The following is a 22,808-nucleotide window of genomic DNA, read 5'->3' as shown; positions in this document are numbered from 1 at the left end:
AGTGGGATTGAGGTCAGGTGACTCACTTGGCCACATCTGGACATAAAACAACCCCTGAGTTGGTTTGTCTGTATGTTAACGGATTGTACCCACATAGTCACTGTTTGATATCACACATAGTGTAATAAAAATCCCACCAGTGTCCTAATACGTTGTGACTGCACTGTGTACAAGCTGTATAACCAACAACAGGAGGAACCAGGTGTGGACATGCTGCAGGCGAAGAAAGGACAATGAATAAGAGACTGGAGGAGCTTTTTTAATTAGAGTGAAAAGACAAAGTACATCTTGAAAAAGATGAGTTTTCAGTTTCTGACAGGAGGAAGTGACTCAGCTGCTCTGACAGGAGCTTGTCTTGGTTATAAACTTTTATGCCATGGCCACAGAAAATGACTATTTCTATTGGCTGGCAGGTGTTACACTAAAATCAAACACAAGACCTCAAACAAAATCTGCAAACAAAGTATATTACAGTGCAGGTGTCTTCATGCTGCATTAAACTGAAACTGACCTGATTGAGTTCAAACTTCTTGGATTCAAATTTGAAGAAGCACCTCAGCTCTGCCTTGTCAGTTATTTTTGTATAGAAGGACACCTTAACTGGCTCAGGGTGTAAAATGTAGAAAACGTGTGAAGAACGTCTGATGGTTAATGGCATTTGTAATGTCGCTGAAGATGTCGGTTTAGTTCTCTGACTGAAAAGCTGCTCGCTGCTGCTTTCTCTTTTGGTTTATTTGTAATGCTTTTTGAAAGGACATTCCCTAAAAAGGTTGCAAATTCACCTTGTGTGTCACAGAGAATGAATGTCCATTGTGCATCCCGTCAGGATGACTTTGGAGACAAAGCCGGATCTCTACCTGAACCCTTTTAAGCGGACGTGTTGTTCTCTCTGGTCAGAGTGATGCCGTAACCCCTGAAATGAAAGCTGCTTTAATATCAGGACAAACATTAAAGGATAGGCTTGCAGTTTTTCATTTCTGTATTTAAGGTCCAGTGTGTAAGATTAAATAGGATTTATTGGAATATAATATTTAAGATTCATGTTTTCATTAGTGTATAATCACCTGAATAGAGGAATTCTTATGTTTTTGTTACCTTAGAATGAGATGTTTTTTTCTACAGATGTCGTGAGGGAGCAGATTTATCCACCATGTTTCTACAGTAGCCCAGAATGGACAAACCAAACACTGGCTCTACCTAGGGGCTTTTTGCAAGCTTTGCGGCCACCGTAGTTTCTCTCTATGCTTGGTTGAGTTAAGGGGTTTCAGTTTGTTTCAAACTAGAATCTCACTGCTAAATCGTACATGCTGGTCCTTTAAAACAATAGCCAGATGCCCGATATAAATTTAAATAGTTTTTGCTTGGTGCACACTTTCTGGCCATTAAAAGATCCTTTCCTATTGCGCACCTAATTTAATTGATGGGGTACAAAATTCACAGTCCTCGCTCTGCGCAAAAATGTATTCTAGAGTTTATCTGAAAGTAATAGAGGCTTCAGCAGTCTGGGTTAATCAAGCAGTTATCTTCCAACGTTGTTGTCTTCTTAGTATAAATCTCCCTCTTTATTTACTTCTTGAGCCACAATGGAGGTAATATAAAAAGGACATTTTGCATTAAATAGGCTGTAACTGTAAGACTGGAATGTATTTTTGCACAGAACACAAACTGTGTCACACATTATGAAAAGATATTTTAATGGTCAGCATGAGCAGGAGGAATCATTACAGCAAAACCTGCTTCAGTATTTATCTGAGTACCTGGCTATAGTTTAAGATAAGCAGCCATGGAGTTCCTCAGCTGTTGATTTATTTTCTCGTTTTGATTGGGAACTTTTTCGGAAAAGTTTTCTGTTTATAAAATTCGTATCAGGTTAGCACTCAATCATACTCTTGTTGAATCATTCAGTAATATGGACCTCCATATGTATGTGTGCCTAAATTAACCAGCTGTAATTAGGCACTGAACGCTTTATTTCTGTATTAAAATCAAGCTCTTTTACTATATATTCAGCACTTTTTTGTTTGACCCTTAGATTTGAATGGTTTTACTTATTTACCTGAAAATAAACTCTTTTCCACATCTGCTCCAGAGAGAAAGTCTACAGAGGTTTTATTTCTGCTTTTGTTCTCTCAGAGGCTGAAGGAGCGATCTGAGCGACAGCAGCAGACCTCGGACCAGCCCCGAGTCTCATCGTTGGAGAGGCCGGCAGATAAGCTGTGGAGAGGTGACGAGCTCCTCGACACCTCAGCAGAAAAATCTGACAGAGCCCGAGACAGCACAAAGCCCAGGTGACACATATACAGAGTGGCAGTTAACTTAGCTGTGTGTGCAGTGTGTGTGTGCAGTGTGAGAGATGCTTTGACTCCCTTCATGTTGTCACATTTAGAGAAATGTTTCTGTGAATACTCAAATGAAGTTTTTTTTATTTTATCTTCATTCATCCCAGTGCAGAAATCTTTCATTTTATGAAATAATTTCCGTCTATAATTTAGTCTTTAAACGCTTATTTTCTTAAAACAAATCAAACAAATGCCATTTCACAGAGAATTTTTTTAAATCATAAAATAAGAGACAATTGCACTAGAATACACAAAGCAAGAGAAAAAAAAGAGTTGACATTTTAAGTTAACATTACATTGCTAAAAGACTTTCTTTCCAAAAATGTTTTTACTCTACTGCACAGATTTCTTTAGGTTAAAGTGATTCAATTACAGATTTAGACTGAGAAAATAAAAGAATTATACAAGAGAGTAATTTTTCAGCAACAGAATTGTGCAGAATTATTGAGGAAAAGTCATAAAACATGACCCCATCCGCTAAAGACTGTGTAACACAAGATATGTAAAAAAAGCCAGTAAGCAGACCTTGAGTTGGGATTATTTTGTTCCCTCTTACACTCTTACAGTCCTGCTGCCAGGCTGCTGCTTTCCCACAGCTTAAAGGTCTTCTCCTTCCTCCTCAAACAAATAGTTGGTTTGAGCATCCAGATTAAAGCAAAAAATCAAACACCTTTAAGATGTATTTTTCATGGTTCTCACTGAGCCACTGTTCTGTATCTGTATCTGTATCTTTTTATTGGTTACACAAAAAACTCACAGCCGCTGCTTTACCTACAGTTTAATACTGGAGCGTTTATTGAGAGCTGCAAACAAACACTTGCGTCCTATAGTTCACACTGTCCGATTACTAAAAGTGTATCCACCACACCTTCCAGCCAATCAGAACTTAAAGTGGCCTTGATATAAGAAACATAAAAACTACACCTGGAGCTTTCATAATGAAACTCCAGACTGACAGAGCGCCAACCTCACTATCTTTATCATCAGGCTGTAAGAAGCTTTTCTGTCCTCTTTTACCGCATTGAATGAATTCATGAACGAAAGACAGATTTAAATTATTTGATAACCTCATGTAACCTAATATAACTTTAAAAAGTGCCCGCCACTTCAGTATTGAAGGACAGAATTAATGAATAAAATGATGAATGAGTTGGTGGAAAGACAAATTAATCAATGCAAGAAGAAGGGAAGGTGAGTGAACACTGCAGGGGGAGAAAGTATTGAAAATGACATTGTTTGTGAGAAAATGTCCAAAACAAGAACATAATTTGTCAGTGCAGTACGGTTTTACAACTATACGATTATGTAAAACACAATGAATCACTTGTTTATCTCAGTAAACAATTCTTTAAATGTCATTCTGTGGTTGTTTTTTTAATGTCAAATACATCATTCTTTCCGTGGGAACTAATAAACAACTGGGTGAATGAATTATGAATGAAAAATCCCACACAGCCCACCTCAGCCTACCTCAGCAGCATCCCGTCCCGTCTCACTTACCTCTCCTCACCTGGTTTCCTGCCAGTTATCCCAGCATCCTCTCTGCAGAGCTGATTAGAGGCCCCTTCCTGTAACAGAGGACAAGACAAGGATGATGCGCTCTCTTTCTCGTCTGCCAGGAAAGCTCTTAGAATTAGTCGGTCTGGCCGCGGCAGAGGCTGCAGCTCGATGAAGACGGATGGTCTGCGAGGAGAAGGCGGGTTAAAATGGCGGGTGGTGGTAGTCACACAGGACTTCATTTAACGTGATAATCACAAACCGCTGTAGTTTCTCGCTTTGATCTGCAAGTCAGCGTTGTTTAGTTCTATCATATATTTCGCTCATGCCGGGCGTGTTTGTTTGACCTCTGGAGCGTCTCTTCCTTTCATTTTTGGTCTCTTTGGCCCTGTGAGAGTGAGATTCAAATACAGCTTGCAGCAAATAATGGCCACGTGCCACCTAGAAAATGATGTCTTTGCCCCCAAGTTAACAGCTGTGCAGTTTATTAGGAGTGAGAACATGATCTAAACTGACCTCTGGAAATTATACCAGCAAGGAATCGAGAAAAAAATGATGGTCGTTTACATTTGACAGCTGCAGCAGTTTCTCATGCTGCTCTGAAAATCTGGACTGATGCATTCACTGCCCTGAACACCAGACAGGAAAAATTATGGCAAAGTGTCTGATATCATAAAAAACACGTCACACAACTCCAGTACACCATGCTTTATTCACCTCGCCTGTCAGAGGCCCCAGAAGGATAGTAAGTGGACTTTGAGTTAAGATTGTTATATTCCAAGGTTAAGTTAGTTTAAGCGGCATTAGTGAGTGTACTGCTGCATCATATGTGCGTCATTAATCATTCTGTTGTTGTGTGAGTAAATATTGTCAGCTGAAAGGTTCATGATCATCCTCAGCGGGTGGATCTGGATGTGACCCGGCTGCTGTCGGCGGTTCTGGTCTGATGTTTGAGTCATAGATTTTGTCATATAATACATAGTGTTTCTAAAAGCCAAGAATAATCTCCCATGCTCAAGATGTGTTTGTTGGTGCGTCTCCTGGTGTCTCAGCATGTTTTCACTAGAGGGCGCCACACAGCAGTGAAAGAGTAACTGTTTCTTTAACCGGACTGCAAAGATTTCTTCTCTCTTAGCTTGGTCAATGTTAGACTTTTTCTCTCTGTACTCTCTTTCTCTTCTCCTGACTCTACATTGCTCCCCTCCTACACCTGTCTCTCTCTCTATCTCTCACACACACACACACATCTGTCCCTGAACCTCCTCTCTCTCTCTTTATCCTCAAGGTTTTGAGATCACTGTGTCTTTATTCATGTGGTTCAATTTTATGAGATCCACATCTGTTGGTGCAGAAATAATATTTATTTTGCTAAAAAAAAAAAAAGACTATAACAACATATCTGTTATCTACGTTCACACTGTGATTTAAAGTCGCCTCATTTATATTTTCTCCTAAAATGTGACTCAGATCATCTTTCTAATCCTCCTGATCAATACAAGCAGCGTATCCTTAGCTATGTTAGCAGCGTGGCTCCAGGGATCAGGTTAAGATTTTACTTTGTCCAATACTTAAGTGCAAAGCAGGTTTCCTTCCCATCAGCCTCAGCTGATGACTACATGTAAAAAATGCCTGGCCACCCCAGTTTGGTGTCCAGTGTTTTAGTACATTAATTTAGATTAATTTTAAAAAATAACTAAATAATTTCAAGAATTTAAGTATATATATCTATATAGGTTCAGTCTTAAGTGGAAATAAAACAATGTATTGATTTCTAATTCCACCTTTATATATTTTCGTTCAGTGCTTTACTGATGTGCCACAATACTGTAATGTCCAAATATCTTTATTTATTAAAGCAGCATATATTTCTGCTACTCCTAAAAGTCTCCATCCCCACCTCTGGCCACCTCATAAGTTTTCCTCTAGATCCACTCCTGGTGTTTAGTGCTAAAAGAGATTTTGAATCTCAAAGGGAATATTCCTGAAAAAATAAAGGTCATATAATAAATAAATAAATACAAGACAGAATAATAGAATGATCCTATAAATACAATCCAGAAATGTCTCACTTTGATGATAACATTGAGACGCAAGCATGGTGAAGATATATGTGCACACATACCAATCATAAGGGAAAACATTGCTAGACTTGGCTGAATTAGTACTAAATGAAGAGCTGTTATTATCACACTTTAGGATGAGGGTCCTTTATGGAGATGTGAGCAGACATGAATATTCTAAACAGACACCGTCTATATCGTCCTGGTGGCTCAGCAGGTTTTATCGCCCACTCCTGTCGTCTGCACTGAAATCTGCTTCTTGACCTTTGTGGTGCGTCTTTCCTTTTCTTTCTCCCACATCCACTGTCACATCCACTGTGTAATAAAGAGGAAATGCTATAAATGTCATCATCTTAAAATAAAATTATAAAAGGTCATCTCCATAAACAGTTTGAGCCTCCTGGGGCGACTTGGATTTAATCACTTCATGGAGAACGGTGAAGAAAAACAACACAGTATCAAAGTAGTTACGCTGATTTCGTACTTTGTGGCTGCAGCTTCTTGTTGTATCCGATCTCACTGAATTATTTTTACATTCTGATGTTTTTTGTTCTACATTGTTATAAGGTACACCCAGCCTGCCTCTGTCCCATCTGTACCCTGCTACCTGATCTGACCTGCCTGCTGATTTCTAATATATGGTCTGACTGCCTGCACGTTTCAAGCTGTAAGCCTTTTTATCTGCTCTTTGAACTTAGTAAATGCCTTTTACTCAACATTTGGCTCTTAGTTTTGTGAATTACAGTTCTCATTTATGTTGCCAGGCTCCTAAACTTCACCACAAATGTCTCCATGATAAGGAGCCAGTTTAATATGGAGTATTGTAGCCATAGAGTGTGTCATATGTCTGGTTCTCATTTGGTTGGTTTTACTTGTTTTATAAGTGTCCTGCACTCATTACCTTGTAGTTATCTGTCTTGAGACACTAAACAACAACAAAAGATGATCATGGGATAGATCTAGAGAAATATTTATGGGGTGGCCAGAGGGTGGTGTAAATATATTCAGATTTAATTACAAATAATCACATATATTAATATTTTCTTTACTTAAAATAATTGAATGTTTTTAATACGTAGTTAAATTTGACAGCATTTGACACCAAACTGGGGTGGCCAGACATTTTTAGGGCTGCTGCTACCTGTCTAGATCCGCCCCTGCACCTGGCAGAAGGTACATTTCCAAAAATTCACATAACAGAAATATCCTGTTATGAAGTATACAGGGTACCATGCACTGTCTGTACATCTTGCCAAAACAAAAATGTACTAATTAAAAAGCCACCTCAGCATCTGACCTTCAGGAAACCAAAATAAATCAGGATTCTTTTAATTATTTATTTTTTTTAAATAGTTGATTCCAGGTCAGACTTGGTCAGCATCACACAGATTATTTATATATTTGGAGAGACAATAAAGAGACAAAGAATATTCAAATCATTCAGAGTTGACAGATTTAAGCAGAAAATGTCTGTGCATTCATAATTTTTAGTAGCCATACTGTGTCGTCTGACCTTTAATGGTTGTATATAGTATAGTATATACTAACCCAAGACGATGTGCTCACAAGGTTTTGGAGAGGTGCTGTCCTACATGGCGGGAAAAGAGTGAACGACATTCTTTCAAGGCCAAAAAAATTAATTTTGGCCTTCTGACATTAATCATATACCTTCACAGATATTATGTACGTTTTTGTCCAATGAACATATTTTAACAGAATAAAAAGGATACACATCACATTTATTGATTTGGGAAATGTGTTGTGTCTCAATCATTACTGCAGGTACTTTACACTTCAGCCCCAGTAACCAGTGTCATTATTCAGTGTGGCTGATCTGTGTGGACATGTTTGGATTTTGGTGACCTTTATTGCATCAGTTGATATCAATAGATTGCTCTAACAATGCTGACAGCGAAGGCATCACTGCTTCAATAATGGGCACACAAATCCAAAAAAAAGTATAACAGTGCTTTAGAGTTCTTGGAGTATAAATTGGTGTTTTTAAAACAGGACAAATTCAAGTGGGTCACTTTCTGGGAAAAGTACAGTAGCACAGTGTGACAGAATATAAATTATAACGTATAGTCGGAGGGCTTTAGCTCAACCGTAAAAGAGAGAGTAAGAAATGGAGGAAAAGTCATAAAAAAGTTGTGGAGATTTAAAACCAGGAACCCACATGTTTGTACAATCTGAGAAGCAGAAAGACAAATATCAGACGGGAGAGAGACTAACCAGCTGTCTAACCACAGGCGCTGCCATAGCAACCGGGTTCCCTTGTATTTGATAAAGCATGGTTGTGGTGGATCATGGGAGTTATCAGTGCAGCTGGAATGCACCCTTGACCAATGACAATGCATTTCTCAAGCCAGATCTTATATAAACTGCAGGTATGTACACCATTACACCATAACACGCATGTCTGCACAAAAGAACCACGTTTATCTTATCTTTGTGTTTTTATTCTTTTTTTTTCTGTGTGCTGTTAAGGTTTCATTCAGTCACAGACGTTCTTGCCCCTGACAGTGTTAACCTTTGACCCCGAGGCAGTGCCTTGCTCAACGTGTCGTCCTGCCAAATGTCACAACCATATTGAGAGTATATGAAGAGGGCTCAGGCTCAGTGCAGGAGAGGGTTGGATGTCATATTTATAGACTGACCTTTACCTCACCCTGTGCAGCCTGACTTAAAGAACTGTATGTTCATGGGCCTGGAGCATTGTGAGTGCTCAACATTGCACAGGTTTAGATCCCACGCAGGACTGAATATATATTTTTCTTCCTGTCAACAAACCCATGAAACAGGTTGATGCTTCTCACCAGTATTATGTGTGATATATCTTATTCCTCTGTGCCGTAGAGCTCCATTGTCCATTGTTAGAAGACACAGTAAGGCTCACTGGCTGACATGCTCCATCATTACCATGAACACTGTAGTTTATTATGACTCAGTCCCACACACACCGTCCTGCTGCCATAAATACTCACTAAAACACCAAATGTGTATTAATCCCCCGCTGAAAATAGTCCCCAACAAATTTCCCCTTTTGAAGGGAAACACTTTATTTGAATAGTCCACATACAGTTTATAGAGTAGTTGGCTGTAAAGTTAGGCATTGTAATAAGGGGCCTTATGGAGATCGACTCACCTTTGCAGCCAGCCTCAAGTGGCCGTTAGAGGAACTGCAGTCTTTGTTAATTCCCTGTTGGCTTCATTTTCCAGCCATGGATGTTACTGCTTGGTTTGAACAGCGTGTCGACAGAATATAATTGATGTGAGTTATGATCTGTGGAGATCTGGCCTGCAGACTGATTATCCAAGAATAGACTTGGACAGTCTCTCTGTGAGGGAGACACAGGAGAATTTATTTCATAGACAGCAAGTCAACACAAACATTACAACATTGTCTTTATCTGGCTGTGGGAACTGATGTCGAATTGGATTCTTATTAGTTTAGATTATTTTCCTGGTACCTATTTGTAGTTGGTGATTTACGAGACAAAAGGTTTAACAAGAGTAAATTTGGTTGTCTTATACATTTGGACGTCATATAGTTACTTAAAACCTTTGTTTTAACAGCATTTTACTGACTATATTAAAGCCTTAAAGGCAATACAGTAATGATTTTAGCCCAGTTTTGACCTTAAGTTCACCAAATCATTGCTTACTGGGTTACCTCACTTGTTTGTCATGATTAAGAAATACATTTTGTATTCTGCTGTGTTCACTGTTGTTCTTTCGTGCAGCATGTACAGCGGCTGTATCACTTCAGGACTTTCTGCTGCTGCCACACGAGCCCACGTTGGAAAATGAATGCGCTGATTGTGATTCAGTCCTGCTTATGGCAAATACGTGCAGTACCAGGGGAGCCATGTTGGCTCTAACTGCGCCTTGATTACAACACAGAGACTTAGCTTCATTAAATACACCCAGCAGGCCTCCAGGTATCACAGAACAACAAGAAACAAGTTCTCTGCAAGCCCCAAAAGGGAAACAGATGCAGTGGAAGTATTTAAAGGTAGCATCGTTTAAACATTAGTATCGATCAACTCCTGTCAGAAACAGATGTAAAATATTGCACAAATGATTTCATTGCTATGGGACTATAAATAATGTACTCCTAGTTTTCTTTCTGCAGCTGTGCTGTGAATGATTACTGATTGATCAGACGGAGCTACGTGTCCAACAGTGAGGTAAGGCCATAATGACTGAGGCAGCTTGAAGCCTGAGTGAGCCTCCCCTGACATTTCCTCTCCAGCTCCTCTGTGTGCGTGCTGTGGTTCATGTAGCATCACATGACCAGCAGTTTAATATATAGTGAACATGACACTGGACAGGAGGGGAGTAAAGGGGGAGAGCTGGCTGGCTGGAGAGGTCTGGTTTTGGACTGAGGACCAGTTGAAAGATCAATACTTTGCTTTAAGTCTTTCTCTTTGGAGCAATTCATGTGCAAAGCTCTGTTTGTGTCATCAGTAGGTTTTATTTCTGAATCAATGTCACTAAAACAAATGCAGTGTTTGTTGCTACAGTGTATTGTGAAATATAAGAATATAATGACAATAAAAGAATTTAATAAGTAGGCTTGATTAGTTGCCTGTCAGTCAGGGGAGAGCCAGTTATTTAGTTAAGTTATATTATAAATTTTGCTTGTTTTATTGATGTGATTAGTTGATACTGTTAATGTGATGACAGGAAACAGTTAATGGTTGTGTGACAGGAGCACTTCATTTCACTTAAACAGCAATATCTATCTAAAGTTTGCTCTTATTAACTTTTTTGGTTAAATTTAGCAGGTATGTTTTATTACATATTTTGAATTCTGAAAATCACATAGTTTGTGGGTAGGCTACTTAGGCGTTGTCGCTTAGCAACCATATAATTTATCCCCTGCCCAGGAACTACTTTTCTTGGCGGAGGGTTGTTATTTTATAGGCAATCAGCCATTAAACATGTCATTGTGTTGGATTAAAGGAAACTAGTCCCTCGGAGTGGGGGGGTTTACCTCAGTGCAGGGGTATCTGTGTCTCCAACCTCTTGTAAACCTGCTGGCTCGTGAGTTTACGTAAACTTTGAGGGCAGCTTCACGCGACCTTGACGTGATGGCTTGGGGGCGTGGCCGGCGGCGCGCGGCGGGGATAAATTGGCGGTGACACCTCAGCTCGTCCCCCGCTCTCACTTCTCCCCCAGAGGACAGCAGACCGAGGTGCCTTCACACACGGTGCGTCTGAGTTTCACTGGAGCTGTCAGAATATGGAAGGTTTAGGTTTTAAGTGACAGGCTGAACACAAACTGACAAAAAAACTCACTTTTTATATTATATATAATATATATATACTGACTGAAGGGTTGTCATGTGATTATAATTTAAGATTTTAGTCAGTTTTGTGTAATTATTTATCTTGTGGGTTTCTTGTTGCAGCTTCATACCTTTGCATGATGCTCTGTGTTGTTTATGGATAAAATATGTATTAAATGTGTTAAATATTTTCCCTTCCAGTGTGGACTAGACCATATCAGATAAAATGGTGAAGATTGGAATCAACGGGTGAGTTGATGCATTTTATTTGAATTAAAGTCACATTTAGTCACAAAATTCTCATCTTTACAACTTCCTGGCATGGATTGATCTCTGGGATCCATATAGTGCACGAGAAGTTAGTTATTTTGTGTTATCACCTCATTTTGAATGGCTCTGGAAAACTTTAAAGGGTAACAGGGTAACAATTATTATTAAAAAATATGAATGAAACAGGTGCAAACCTCAGGAAGTACAACAAAAAGTACTTACAATAGAAGCAAAGAGACCCCCCATTTTCTATATCTGATGAAGATCTACTAGAGAGGAAACCTACTCAGTCAGCTGCATCCAAAATCCTCAAGTTCATCCTCTCCTTCCGTGTCTGAAGAAGTGTGACACATTGGCATTTCGGGCTTCCTGCGGCTCATTGAGTGTGCATTAGAGGTGTCTGATAAGTGTGGGAAGTCTCCAGCAGATACACAACCTCTCTGGTTTACTGAGCTTTTCTGTGTTCTGTTGTTGGGCGGCTCTTCCAGCTCAGAACGATGTGATCAGTAGGGCTCAAGTAGAAAAAGCTTTCATTTCCTAAATCGCTAATATTATAAGCATCCAGTTGTCGGGAGTGCAAAGGTCTTCTAAGCACAGGACCCCAGACATTGTTCCTGTGACCTCAAATGATTATCGGAGAGTGGATTTTAATGATTTCACTCCAAGACGAGAGCGTAATAGAGTCAGTTGAGGGAGAGGAAATTGGAAATGAGGATGTGATTCAGTGAGGAGATGATATAACTTTTCTCTGAAGTATGGAAGTCAGAAATTGTATGCTTTGAGGATGTGAATGAGAACCAAGAGAGCAGAAAAAACTGATATATAGCCACAGCTGTGGTTTTTTAAATGTATTTATTTGTTAAAAAAAGTTGAAACGAGGAGTGGATTCAGTTAATCGACATATGTGACAACTTGTGACAGGCCAATTTTTTTTATTTTGTCACATTTTGTGGACTAAATAATAATAATTATATTATAGAGGAAAAGTGAGGAAGTGAGGAAAAGTGCATATATAATTTTCTCACTTCTATAATCTACACACACTAAAAATATAAAAAATATGTATTTATACACAATGAGTGGGACTGTAGCTCAGTGGGGGATGAAATGTCTCTTTGAATTAAAGGATCTGCTAAATTAATCTAAGGTAACATAAAATAAATATTTAAAGCAGCAACAAAGAACTTTCAGTTTTTGTAGATTATGGCAGTAGTGTTTCTACCGCCTCGTTTCAGTGATTTCAAAGGGGAATTCGACCGAATCCAACCTGGGATTAAGAATAATTATATAGAAATATCAAATACTCACATTGATGGTCATATATAATTGTACAGAATTAAATTGAGTCTAGTTAAAAACTCCTTGTTGTAGATTTAAATGCAAATTAACAATATTGTCCACAATATTCTCAAAAAATGAAAGGAATTTACAGATGCAACAACATAAAGTTTGAAATTCAACACAGTACACATATAGAGTTATACAGTTACACCGTTTATTTATACAACTCCTTTACTGACAGACACATTACATGTCATATTAATATCCTGCTGAAGTGAGCATCAGCAGCTGAGCATCTGTTTATTTGAGACTTTCTTTGTCCAAATGCTGTTCAAGTGCCAGGAGTGGACTCTGGATAGGACCTGTCTATTCTCTGGTTATTTATAGTCCGGTTGGTGTGGTGTAACGGTTGGCATCCCCTCTTCATCCACACGCTTCAATCCCCTCTCCGTCTGTACCGCTGCTCTGCTCAGCTGTCACATTCCTTTTATTCTCTCCTCGTCTATTTTTAACCCTCTAACCTTTCCGCTGAAGTTTAGAGATCAGCCGGCCGACGGTTCGTGGACGATGCTCAGACTTGGAGATCGCCGGTGCAACATTTTCTCCTCCTCTGTGAAGCAGCTGCCGTCGAGCTGCAGGGAGATTTAGCTCCTCGATTCTGGCCTCGTACCAACACCAACACCAACCACAGAAGCACAAGACGGGCTCTGGTCCATTTTGGCCGTCTGGCTGCTTGGTGGCTACCCAAAACTAACTGAGGAAAGCTGCACCACTGGCTCCTTCCCTCAGGTCCATTCCTTAGACAATGAGATTTTATAATTGACAGTCTCAGCTTTATGGACGTCTGGCACTGCACTATGGCTGTCCACTGCTGCTAAATAGTTAGACTGTTTCAAATACAGAGGGAAAGTGTCCCCACAGGGATTAATTAAAGTAAAAAGCCCTGCAGCTGCAAATAACCTTAGTTTACGCCTTTTAACAGTAAATTGACAGGTTTTCTTTTTAACTCTCCTGAATCCTGAAAATGCCACTAAAAAGAAACTAGAGATCAGCAGGAGTGTGCAGACAGTTCTCTCTAAACTCAACACCTCCTGATTGTCACTTCAGTGTTAATATGAATAGATGTTTTTTTTTTACTCTGCAACCACCCATTTACCCTGTAATCAAGTCTCTCCTCCTTACTGGCTGCGTATTGTTTGATATTCGTAATGATACCTTAGTTTCAGTTCATCAAAATTACACCTTTTTAGGTTTTTTCATTAAGGTCCAGTGTGTAACATTTAGGAGGATCTATTCTCTAAAATGAAATATGTATACATTACATATATTATATATCACCCAAATATTGGAATTGTTGCGTTTGTTTTACCTTAGAATGAAAAGTTTTTATCTACATATGCTGTGTGTCGCCATCTATGGAGTCCGCCATGTCTCTACAGTATCCCAGAAACAACAAACGAAACACTGGGTCTCCTACACACTTCACAGCCTGTTCTCTTTTCCAGGCATTAAAGACATAGTGAGATGCGAGCAGTGTTCAGTTAGTTGNNNATGCCACTAAATCCTACACTGGTCCTTTCACTGCAGACTGATTATCCATTATTTTCACAGAAAAATTGTCTGATTTCAATCTGTAACTATCAAGTACATTTTAGTACAATTTAATTTTCAATCCCAATTTTGTCTTCCAACAATTATAAATCAATAATAATGTTTGATTGATAATGTTTGAATGGTGATTATGATTTTTGCCATAATCAAGCAGCCCCAATTCAAGCAAACATTAAATGGCAACTTGTTGAGTTATCCCAGCAGTGTTAATGTTGATGAGTGTATGAGATTAATCAGTGATAAAAACATCACCTTGTTACCGACACTACTGTTCAGACTTCCTGGTGCACTTTCAATCCTGACCTTTCTGGTGATAGTCTCTTATTTTGGTACGCAGAAATTGTATCTTAAACTGTCCCATGAGAACATATGTATGTAATGTGACCTCTGAGTGCTGGAGACATGTGATGTTACATAACAGGACTCATGTCAGTGCTGAATATCTGAATCATAAATAGTATAGTTACAGTAACATGATGGCAGTGTGAAAGTCTTTATCCTCAGACTCAGCCGACTGGAGCCAGGCCTGTATTACTGTGGATTTTTAGAGTTATTATTACTCTAAATCATTTTATTTATGTCACTTTACAAATGCATACAGTTTATCTTATGTAACTCAAATTTTAGTCAAATGATTTCGATTTAATTGTGTTGTACAGTATAGTGAATTAAATGAACAAAACAGTGGGGATAAGCGGGTACACTGTTATGTATCTGGGGGCCTAAACCAGATGTGGACAATGCTAACCTGACGTTAATTTAAGCCTGAAATTGGTAAGAGTTAATCAATAGTTTCTATATTTATTATAAAACTGTATACTACAGCTTAAGAATAGAGCTTCAGAGCAATGTTGCTATATTTACGAGTACGGATATTGACACATTTTACTCCGGGTACTCTCACTCAACCTTGCAAAACACCTTAGACTGCAGCCTCAACATGTACCATAGAAAATAAAGCACTTTGTAATAATCTAAGTAAGTTTAAACCCTCTCACTACTTCAACCTACTGAGTAAGATCCCACACTTTCTCCTTCATCCTGGCGTCTAAATGGTACTATATGACGTTTCCTTGTGATGACACAATGACTTTTGGTAGACAGTTATCATGGGAGTTGCAGTCAGCAGATATTTGCACATCCAGTGTTAGTTAAGTTAGTTCAACCTAACCTGATTTCAGTACGTGTTTCCACTGAAGAAACTTTATGTGTGAGCAGCCTCATCTGTGCTCTGATAAAGGCTCGTATCAGACGGCCATTACTTCTGCAGTTCGGAAGAACAAACGGACACATTTCACCAGCTGAACTTTACTTATCATGTGGCAGCTCTGCTCTGGATTTTGGCTGAATTCATTTATTGAAATATCTCGCAAAGTGAAGAAGCAAATCAGTTTTTTGGATGATCTCGTTATCAAAGAGGTGGTTTGAATTATAGCTTTTCATTGACAGTCAGATGGAGGATGTATGAACAACACTAGGGCTTAAGCTAATTCTTCCCTTTTAATTGCCATTAAAACACATGCCTTCAGCCAACTAATGAAGCTTTTTCAGGCTCTCAGATGTTCTCTTAAGACACCAAACAGTGCTGTTTATCCCAAACTAGCTTAGATCTGTCAGGAGTAAACCTGAGTGGACAGTTCTCTCGCAGTACATTTCTCTTTTCATGTGCTCGATGTGACCTTTTTATAGGCCAGTCTGTGTCTGGTAGGTCACATCTGCTTCCTCCTCCTCTCACCTCCTGCAATCTAAAGTTAAAGTGAAGGATGGAGGAGATTTCTCTCTCCTGCTGTCTTTCCTCTCAAATGATCACTCATTAACAGAGCCCTCCTGTTGTCACATTTTACCTGCTGGATGAAATTATTAGTGAAGTGGTTAATATGTAAAATAGAAATCTGTTCTGCTCCTGACTGCACGTCCCTGTCCTCCATTTGCTCCCCTCTCCAGTTTGAGGCCCCTCGCTGTTTGACCTGCTGTGACGGCAGCCATATTAGGCGTAAACAGGCATTTTGCTGCCTGTGCCAACTATTGTTATCTTCAGTCAAGGTTGGCAGGCCTTGTATGGCCCTGCTGTCCTCCGCTGTGCCTCCCATCTTTAGTTTGGGTGTCAGTGCCACCTGCTGGTCAAAACGTGGTGTGAGGTGGATGGAGCAGGTTTTATTTTTCCACATAAAGCTGCTCTAAAATAAAAGATAAAAGAGGTTTTTGAATTATTCAGTTTGGGCAAGTCTAGGGCTTGGAGCCAGAGGGACATAAGCTCTCCTTCCTGCCACTTCGAGTATATTTTTATGAGACTTTTTTTTCTGCAATCTGAGACAGCATACAAATGTTCACATCTTCAAAGTATCTAAAATAGTATCTAATCTAATATTAGTCTGTCTTAATCCCTAAAGAAACTCATCTAAAGTCCTTTTTATCCATATTCCATACCCGGTTGTCAATTTGCTTCAATTTCTAAATAAATTCAAATAAATGTGGGTTTTTACATCCTGACCCTGCTGTGATTCTCTTCCTGCGTTTCAGATTCGGACGTATCGGCCGTCTGGTGACCCGTGCCGCCGCTCAAGGAGGCAAGGTCGAGGTGGTGGCCATCAACGACCCCTTCATCGATCTGGACTACATGGTGAGAGGACTGCCTGTACTCCAGTGGTCCAAACGGTTCATGATCATTTTGTAGATGTGGTTCTCAAAGCCTTTCCAAAGTTAATTTGGGGTAAAATGTGTTGAGTATCCGTATAAAATATAGGCAAACGATCCTGTAAGGTAAGTTAAGTGGAGGCAGAGAGCTAATATAAAGGTTTGGAAATGTTGATGTTACATAGAGCAGCCATACTATGATTACAGACCCTGTTCTTTTCCTGTAAGAAGCAGGTGTTGTGTTTTTAGATGTCCTCCTCATCCCATCTTGCCCTCCTGCAGGTCTACATGTTCAAGTATGACTCCACTCACGGCGTGTGGAAGCACGGAGAGGTGAAGGCCGAGGGGGGCAAGCTGATCATCGGCAACATGCAGATCATGGTCTTCCACGAGTACGTAGTCCTCACACGTATAATACAACTTAGCAACTTTCCAGTGAGTGTGTTTCCAGCACAGTCCTGATGCTGTCTGACCTCTCTTATATGTGACTGCATGCAGGAGAGACCCCGCCAACATCAAATGGAGCGATGCTGGCGTGGATTACGTTGTGGAGTCCACTGGTGTGTTCACCACCATCGAGAAAGCCTCTGTAAGTATTGCACAGTACATGTAGAGTAAATCACTTTATTATAGAGCATGTTGTGTTTAAAATGCACGAATACTATCACATCTGTCATTTCCTGACCTTTGACCTCTTGTGTGTCCCTGTAGGCTCACCTGAAGGGCGGAGCTAAGAGGGTGGTGATCTCTGCTCCGAGTGCTGACGCTCCCATGTTCGTCATGGGCGTCAACCACGATAAGTACGAGAACTCCATGAAGGTTGTCAGGTGAGTTTCTGCTGAATTCTCTCATTTTAAACTTTTAAAATGCTCTGTAGTTTTATTTCAGTTACAAAGTAAGTCTGTTCACCTGCTCATCCTGTCAGTGTGACACAGGATTTCAAGTGTTTTCAAATCTGGCAAGGACAGATGTGAACATCTGGTTGCTTTTAAGCGCTCTGCCAAAAAAGATTGAATGTCAAACCAAGATCATCTCTTAAAATGAACTGTCTGCAGTTTTAGCTTTACTACTTGCATAATTGCACAAAATGGTAACTTTGTATAGTTTGTAACATATACTCTTGTCTCCATAGCAACGCTTCCTGCACAACTAACTGCCTGGCTCCCATCGCCAAGATCGTCAATGATAACTTTGGCATCGTTGAGGGTCTCATGGTAAAGAACTAATTTCACTGTTTAAAAATCACACACAGCATCCTGTTCCAGGCTGTTATTAAATAGCGTTTAAGGACCGAAGGAAACAAGCCTGAAACCTTTTAGTCAACTGGTCACATTAGTATTCAATTCAAGGTCATTTTAACATTTTATAGGCAGCGTTAACAAATGCTAATTACAAACTACCAGGGCCAAAAGTGATGCCCTCTGATAAGGTTATTTAGTCTGACCAGCAGTAAAAAAGCTAAGTTCTCAACGTGAGACACAAAAGCAAACAATGTTTTGGGTTTCTAAAGCTGAAACCATCAAATGTTAGATATAATAAGAGTCGTCAGTGTGGTTTGTTGACTCATATTCTTCAGATAAATTATATTTCCCAGTGTTTAAGGAGAATCAGACCAGCTACCTTCAACAGCCAACATTCCCCAGCACAAGTGTCATCTTAAAAATCATATTCAGCACATAAATCATGGATCTGTCTTCTAATGCGACCCTCTGCTCGTACTCCTCCAGAGCACAGTCCACGCCATCACCGCCACACAGAAGACCGTTGATGGTCCCTCTGGTAAGTTGTGGAGGGATGGACGTGGTGCCTCCCAGAATATCATCCCCGCCTCCACCGGAGCTGCCAAGGCCGTGGGCAAGGTCGTCCCCGAGCTGAACGGGTACGACTGACTTCTACCTGGTTTTATTTAGGTTTGGGCAGTTTGACCTGAGTCGTTGTCGGACGCTGGTTTACCAAGCCTGCTGAACTGTCCTTGATGAAGACGCTCAGTCTCTTCCAATGGCCTATCCTAATATGGATGATGAAAAAGCATCTATCCTGACATAAGTTTGAAGGAAAACATTTCATTCATGTATTTGTGTGAGCTCCAAGATGATCTACGTAATTATAAAAGTGGCCAAATGTGTTATCTCAACACACTATAAATACGTGTACAAGTAGGCAGTGGAGTACTTATTATTGCAAGCATTAGGACAGACCATAGACCTCTGAGGAGAGATCATTTCCCTGTGGGGATCAATCTCGGGGCTGCTAAGTGGAATAAAACCAAACTAAAATCATCTGTAAGTAATGAGTTTTGTCTCTCTTGTTCTTACAGCAAACTGACCGGTATGGCTTTCCGTGTCCCCACCCCCAACGTCTCTGTCATTGATCTGACTGTCCGTCTGGAGAAGCCCGTAAGTATCTCTGTCTCTAAAGTGATGACGTTTGACAGATTTGTCATTCGCATTCGTTTGAAAGATAATTCTGTTCACACTTTATAATAAACACCTAAAATCAAGCTGCCATTTTGAAACCTAACCTTCAGTTTCTCATCTATAATGTAAATTTCTCCCTGCTAGTTAAATTAAAACATCTCGTCCTTCAGGCCAAGTACGACGACATCAAGAAGGTTATCAAGGCCGCTGCTGAGGGACCCATGAGGGGAATTCTGGGATACACAGAGGACCAGGTACTGTACATAAAACATTGTCTACATATTCCTACAGGACACTCATGTATAATTTCAGACTTGTATGAATAGAACAACCAGAGTCAGGTGTAGTTTGACGTTATGTGCATGTAGAGCCATACATAAACCACTAGATGGCAGCACATCTACAATAAGGTGTCAGATCAAGGTGTCCTTGCAACTTGAATTAGAACACTTTACATTCATTGGCCTGGTTACTGACCCAAGTTGTATGTAGGATCAGAAATGACATACAGTAGCGGTCTTACTGACCATATGGACACAGCTCTTTATCCACTATACTGTATAAAGCGTTATGTTTGCCTCTCTCTGCTCAGGTTGTGTCCACAGACTTCAACAGTGACCCTCACTCCTCCATCTTTGATGCCGGCGCCGGCATCGCTCTCAACGACCACTTTGTCAAGCTGGTTTCATGGTGAGTTAACTCTTTCAAATTTTATTTAAACAAGCATGACAGAAAATGACCTTCATATGACTAAAATGGAGGGATGAGAAATTGACAATGGAACTGAACTTGTGTCAAGAAAGACCTTTAACACAGGAATCCATCTCTTAAATGTTATTATTGTCATCAACCTGTAAGACAGCATGTTCAATTCAATTCAATTCTCTTTATTTGTAATAGCCCCGCCAATTCAAACAGAGTATATTCTCAGTTACACTTTTCAAATAGAGCCATGGTCTAGAACCGAACTCCTTATAACATTTTACAGGAGACCCAACAGTACACATGAGGCAAGCACTTCTGGGACGGGGGGCAGGGGGAAAAACTGCCTTTTAACGGGCAGCACCTCGGACAGACCTTCGCTCTAGGTGGGTGGTCATCTGCCCTTGACCAGTTTGGAGGAGGAAGAGAGAGGAGACGAGAGAGAGACAGGGAGAGGAGACGGGAGACAAACAGATGTACAGCAACAACAGAAGCAACAACTACGATTAACAGTAATGACAGATGACGTCATGAAAGACGGTGCACCTGACGGCGGACAGCCAGCACACGACAGGGGACAGCCCGAGCGCGACAAACAGCAACGCAGCAACAACCATAGGTCAACAACAATAATAATTAATACGATAATATCAGTGTATTAAGCAATGGCCAGGTTCTAGCAGCGACCATGGCAGGGGAGGGCCTCCACCAGGCATCCATGAGAAACCTGATCAGCGCACGATGCTTGCCAAAAGTTTAGTTTTTTAGCTAAAACCTCTAATATGTCAACTTTTTTTTAAAGCGCGTATACTATTTTTTGTATTATATAATTGCGTCTATTAACTTATTGCTATAGCTTCTTTAGTTAAATTCCTGGTGCTGACAGTGCCTCCACCATTGTTTTCATAAAAACTCACTTTCCTGTGCACTTAAGACTTTATCACTAAAGGAATTATTTCCTAAACTTGCCACATTCACCATGTAACACTTACAAAAGGCCTACCATGACCACTCGACAGGCAGCCATCCGTCTCATGAGGGCAGGTTTTTCCATTCATAAATACCTCATATTTCACTCCTGGTCTCATAACCTCAATCATGTTCTGTTTGTCTGCAGGTACGACAACGGTTCGGCCACAGCAACCGTGTGATGGCGACCTGGTACACCACCATGTTCACCAAGGAGTAAATCCTGTCTTGAGCTCAGATCGTTCCTTCCATGGATTCCATCTTCTCTCACCCTGTGACTGGTTGCCGTGCATCCATCCCCCCCCGGGAACAAACTCTTCTACAACAACCTCTAGGCTGGATAACAGAACAATTAATGATTATAATAATAATGGATACACTGAATAATGTTAATAATACCTTTTTTTATGATAAAGTCACCTGTGTTCTGGTCCAGCAGTGAGGACTGCAGTAAGCAGTGTTTGTGAGAGGATTTTCCATCAATGAAAATGATTTGCACTGAATGATTCTTGTTGCAGAACATGATACTAAAGTCCTTTCAGTTTTGGGTGGAAAGCAATTGCAAGAGTGGTGTGTGCATGAATGGATGCATCGCATCCTGCTCACAGGTGCGAGAAATGGAGTCGGGGGTAACTTCCTGGCGGGCTGCAAAATTAGTGTTCCATGCCTCTTTTCTCTAGAAAGTTTTATTATATGGATGGGAGTGAGTCACAATGGGGGCGACTAGACATGTCTAGAAGGACAGGACTGTTATTACCTACCTTTGTTGGTCTCGAAATCATACTGGTATGGTTGGGCAGGGCTTCACACTTTCGAAACGGTATTGCTCTCGTACGCCCGAACTCATTTGTTTCAGTGACTCACTGCAGAACAAACAGTATTTAGGTTAAAGAGTGCAGCTGTTGAGTTATTTTTCAGCCATAATCCAAAGGGCTGTTCTAATTATCCCTTTGCTGCAGCAACATAGATACTAGAGTTTTGGCTTTTGGTTGGGTAGGAAAGAGACATGAGTGTGTCTAAGGATATAGAGGGCTATTGTGAGAATGAATAGCGAGCACAAGAAAACCCTGGGCTCTATTGATTTATGTAATTTGCGGTTAGCCATCTTTTATGTTTCTGAGTGACAATAGCTAGGCTTCATTGGTGAAGGTGGGGAGTAAAGGTGACCTCGCGATGGGCGCAAGGATGGTTTTTAGTAGATTGTAGCGAGAACAATCCTTTTCAACCTTTAAGTAGATAGAAGTGACCGTTTAAGTGCATCCAGGGGTATAAGGTAATGATATATGTATTTATTGAATTTGTCATTAAATTCCGGTTTAAGTTAGTGGGACTTGCTAAACTGTCTCCAGTTGTTGGATTTTCCATTCGTCATCAAGAAGCTATAGCATTATACGTTATCCAATAAGACCCATTATAACATGAACAGAGATGCTATTTTGTGGTGTGTGGTGGAAAAAGTGGTGAAAAACTAGATACTTTCATAGCGTGCTCATTTTACTATTAGAAACTTAATTGTGTAAAGATAATTGATAAGATTAAACACAGCTATGTAGAGCAGTTCTCTTCAATGGGTTTCTTGGCCCCTGAGTTGGGGGAGCCTCCTTTGCCAATGGTTCCTTGCTAAGACTGCCACTATGGCTAATATCACCTGAAATTATTATCGTTATATTTATTGGTTGTTGTTGCTATTGTGTTGCTGCGGGTTGCTGTTGCTCGCTGCTCGCCCTTGTCTCGC

General features: G+C 40.2%; 1 protein-coding gene across 1 annotated transcript; it reads left to right on the top strand.

The window, feature by feature from the left end:
- The first annotated feature begins 11,008 nt into the window (after positions 1 to 11,008).
- LOC118342603 (glyceraldehyde-3-phosphate dehydrogenase-like) lies at positions 11,009 to 21,285 on the top strand. Its single transcript, XM_035681201.1, has 12 exons — positions 11,009 to 11,111; positions 11,391 to 11,438; positions 16,872 to 16,971; positions 17,268 to 17,377; positions 17,484 to 17,574; positions 17,697 to 17,812; positions 18,118 to 18,199; positions 18,713 to 18,864; positions 19,303 to 19,381; positions 19,573 to 19,656; positions 19,995 to 20,092; positions 21,222 to 21,285. Exons 2-12 carry the CDS (start codon positions 11,416 to 11,418, stop codon positions 21,253 to 21,255), a joined length of 969 nt encoding a protein of 322 aa, XP_035537094.1. The 5' UTR covers positions 11,009 to 11,111; positions 11,391 to 11,415; the 3' UTR covers positions 21,256 to 21,285.
- The last annotated feature ends 1,523 nt before the right edge of the window (positions 21,286 to 22,808 follow it).

The sequence above is a fragment of the Morone saxatilis genome, unplaced genomic scaffold (assembly GCF_004916995.1).
Source record: "Morone saxatilis isolate NCDOM2014 unplaced genomic scaffold, NCSU_SB_2.0 Contig9, whole genome shotgun sequence".
In the NCBI taxonomy this organism is placed as follows: Eukaryota; Metazoa; Chordata; class Actinopteri; family Moronidae; genus Morone; species Morone saxatilis.
This window is presented reverse-complemented; position numbering and strand designations above follow the sequence as displayed.

Coding starts and splice junctions, on each gene's coding strand:
- LOC118342603 (XM_035681201.1), top strand. CDS start 11,416: ATGGTGAAGATTGGAATCAACGG. Junction 18,200..18,712: donor GCATCGTTGAGGGTCTCATG/GTAAAGAACTAA, acceptor GTACTCCTCCAG/AGCACAGTCCACGCCATCAC. Junction 20,093..21,221: donor TTTGTCAAGCTGGTTTCATG/GTGAGTTAACTC, acceptor GTTTGTCTGCAG/GTACGACAACGGTTCGGCCA.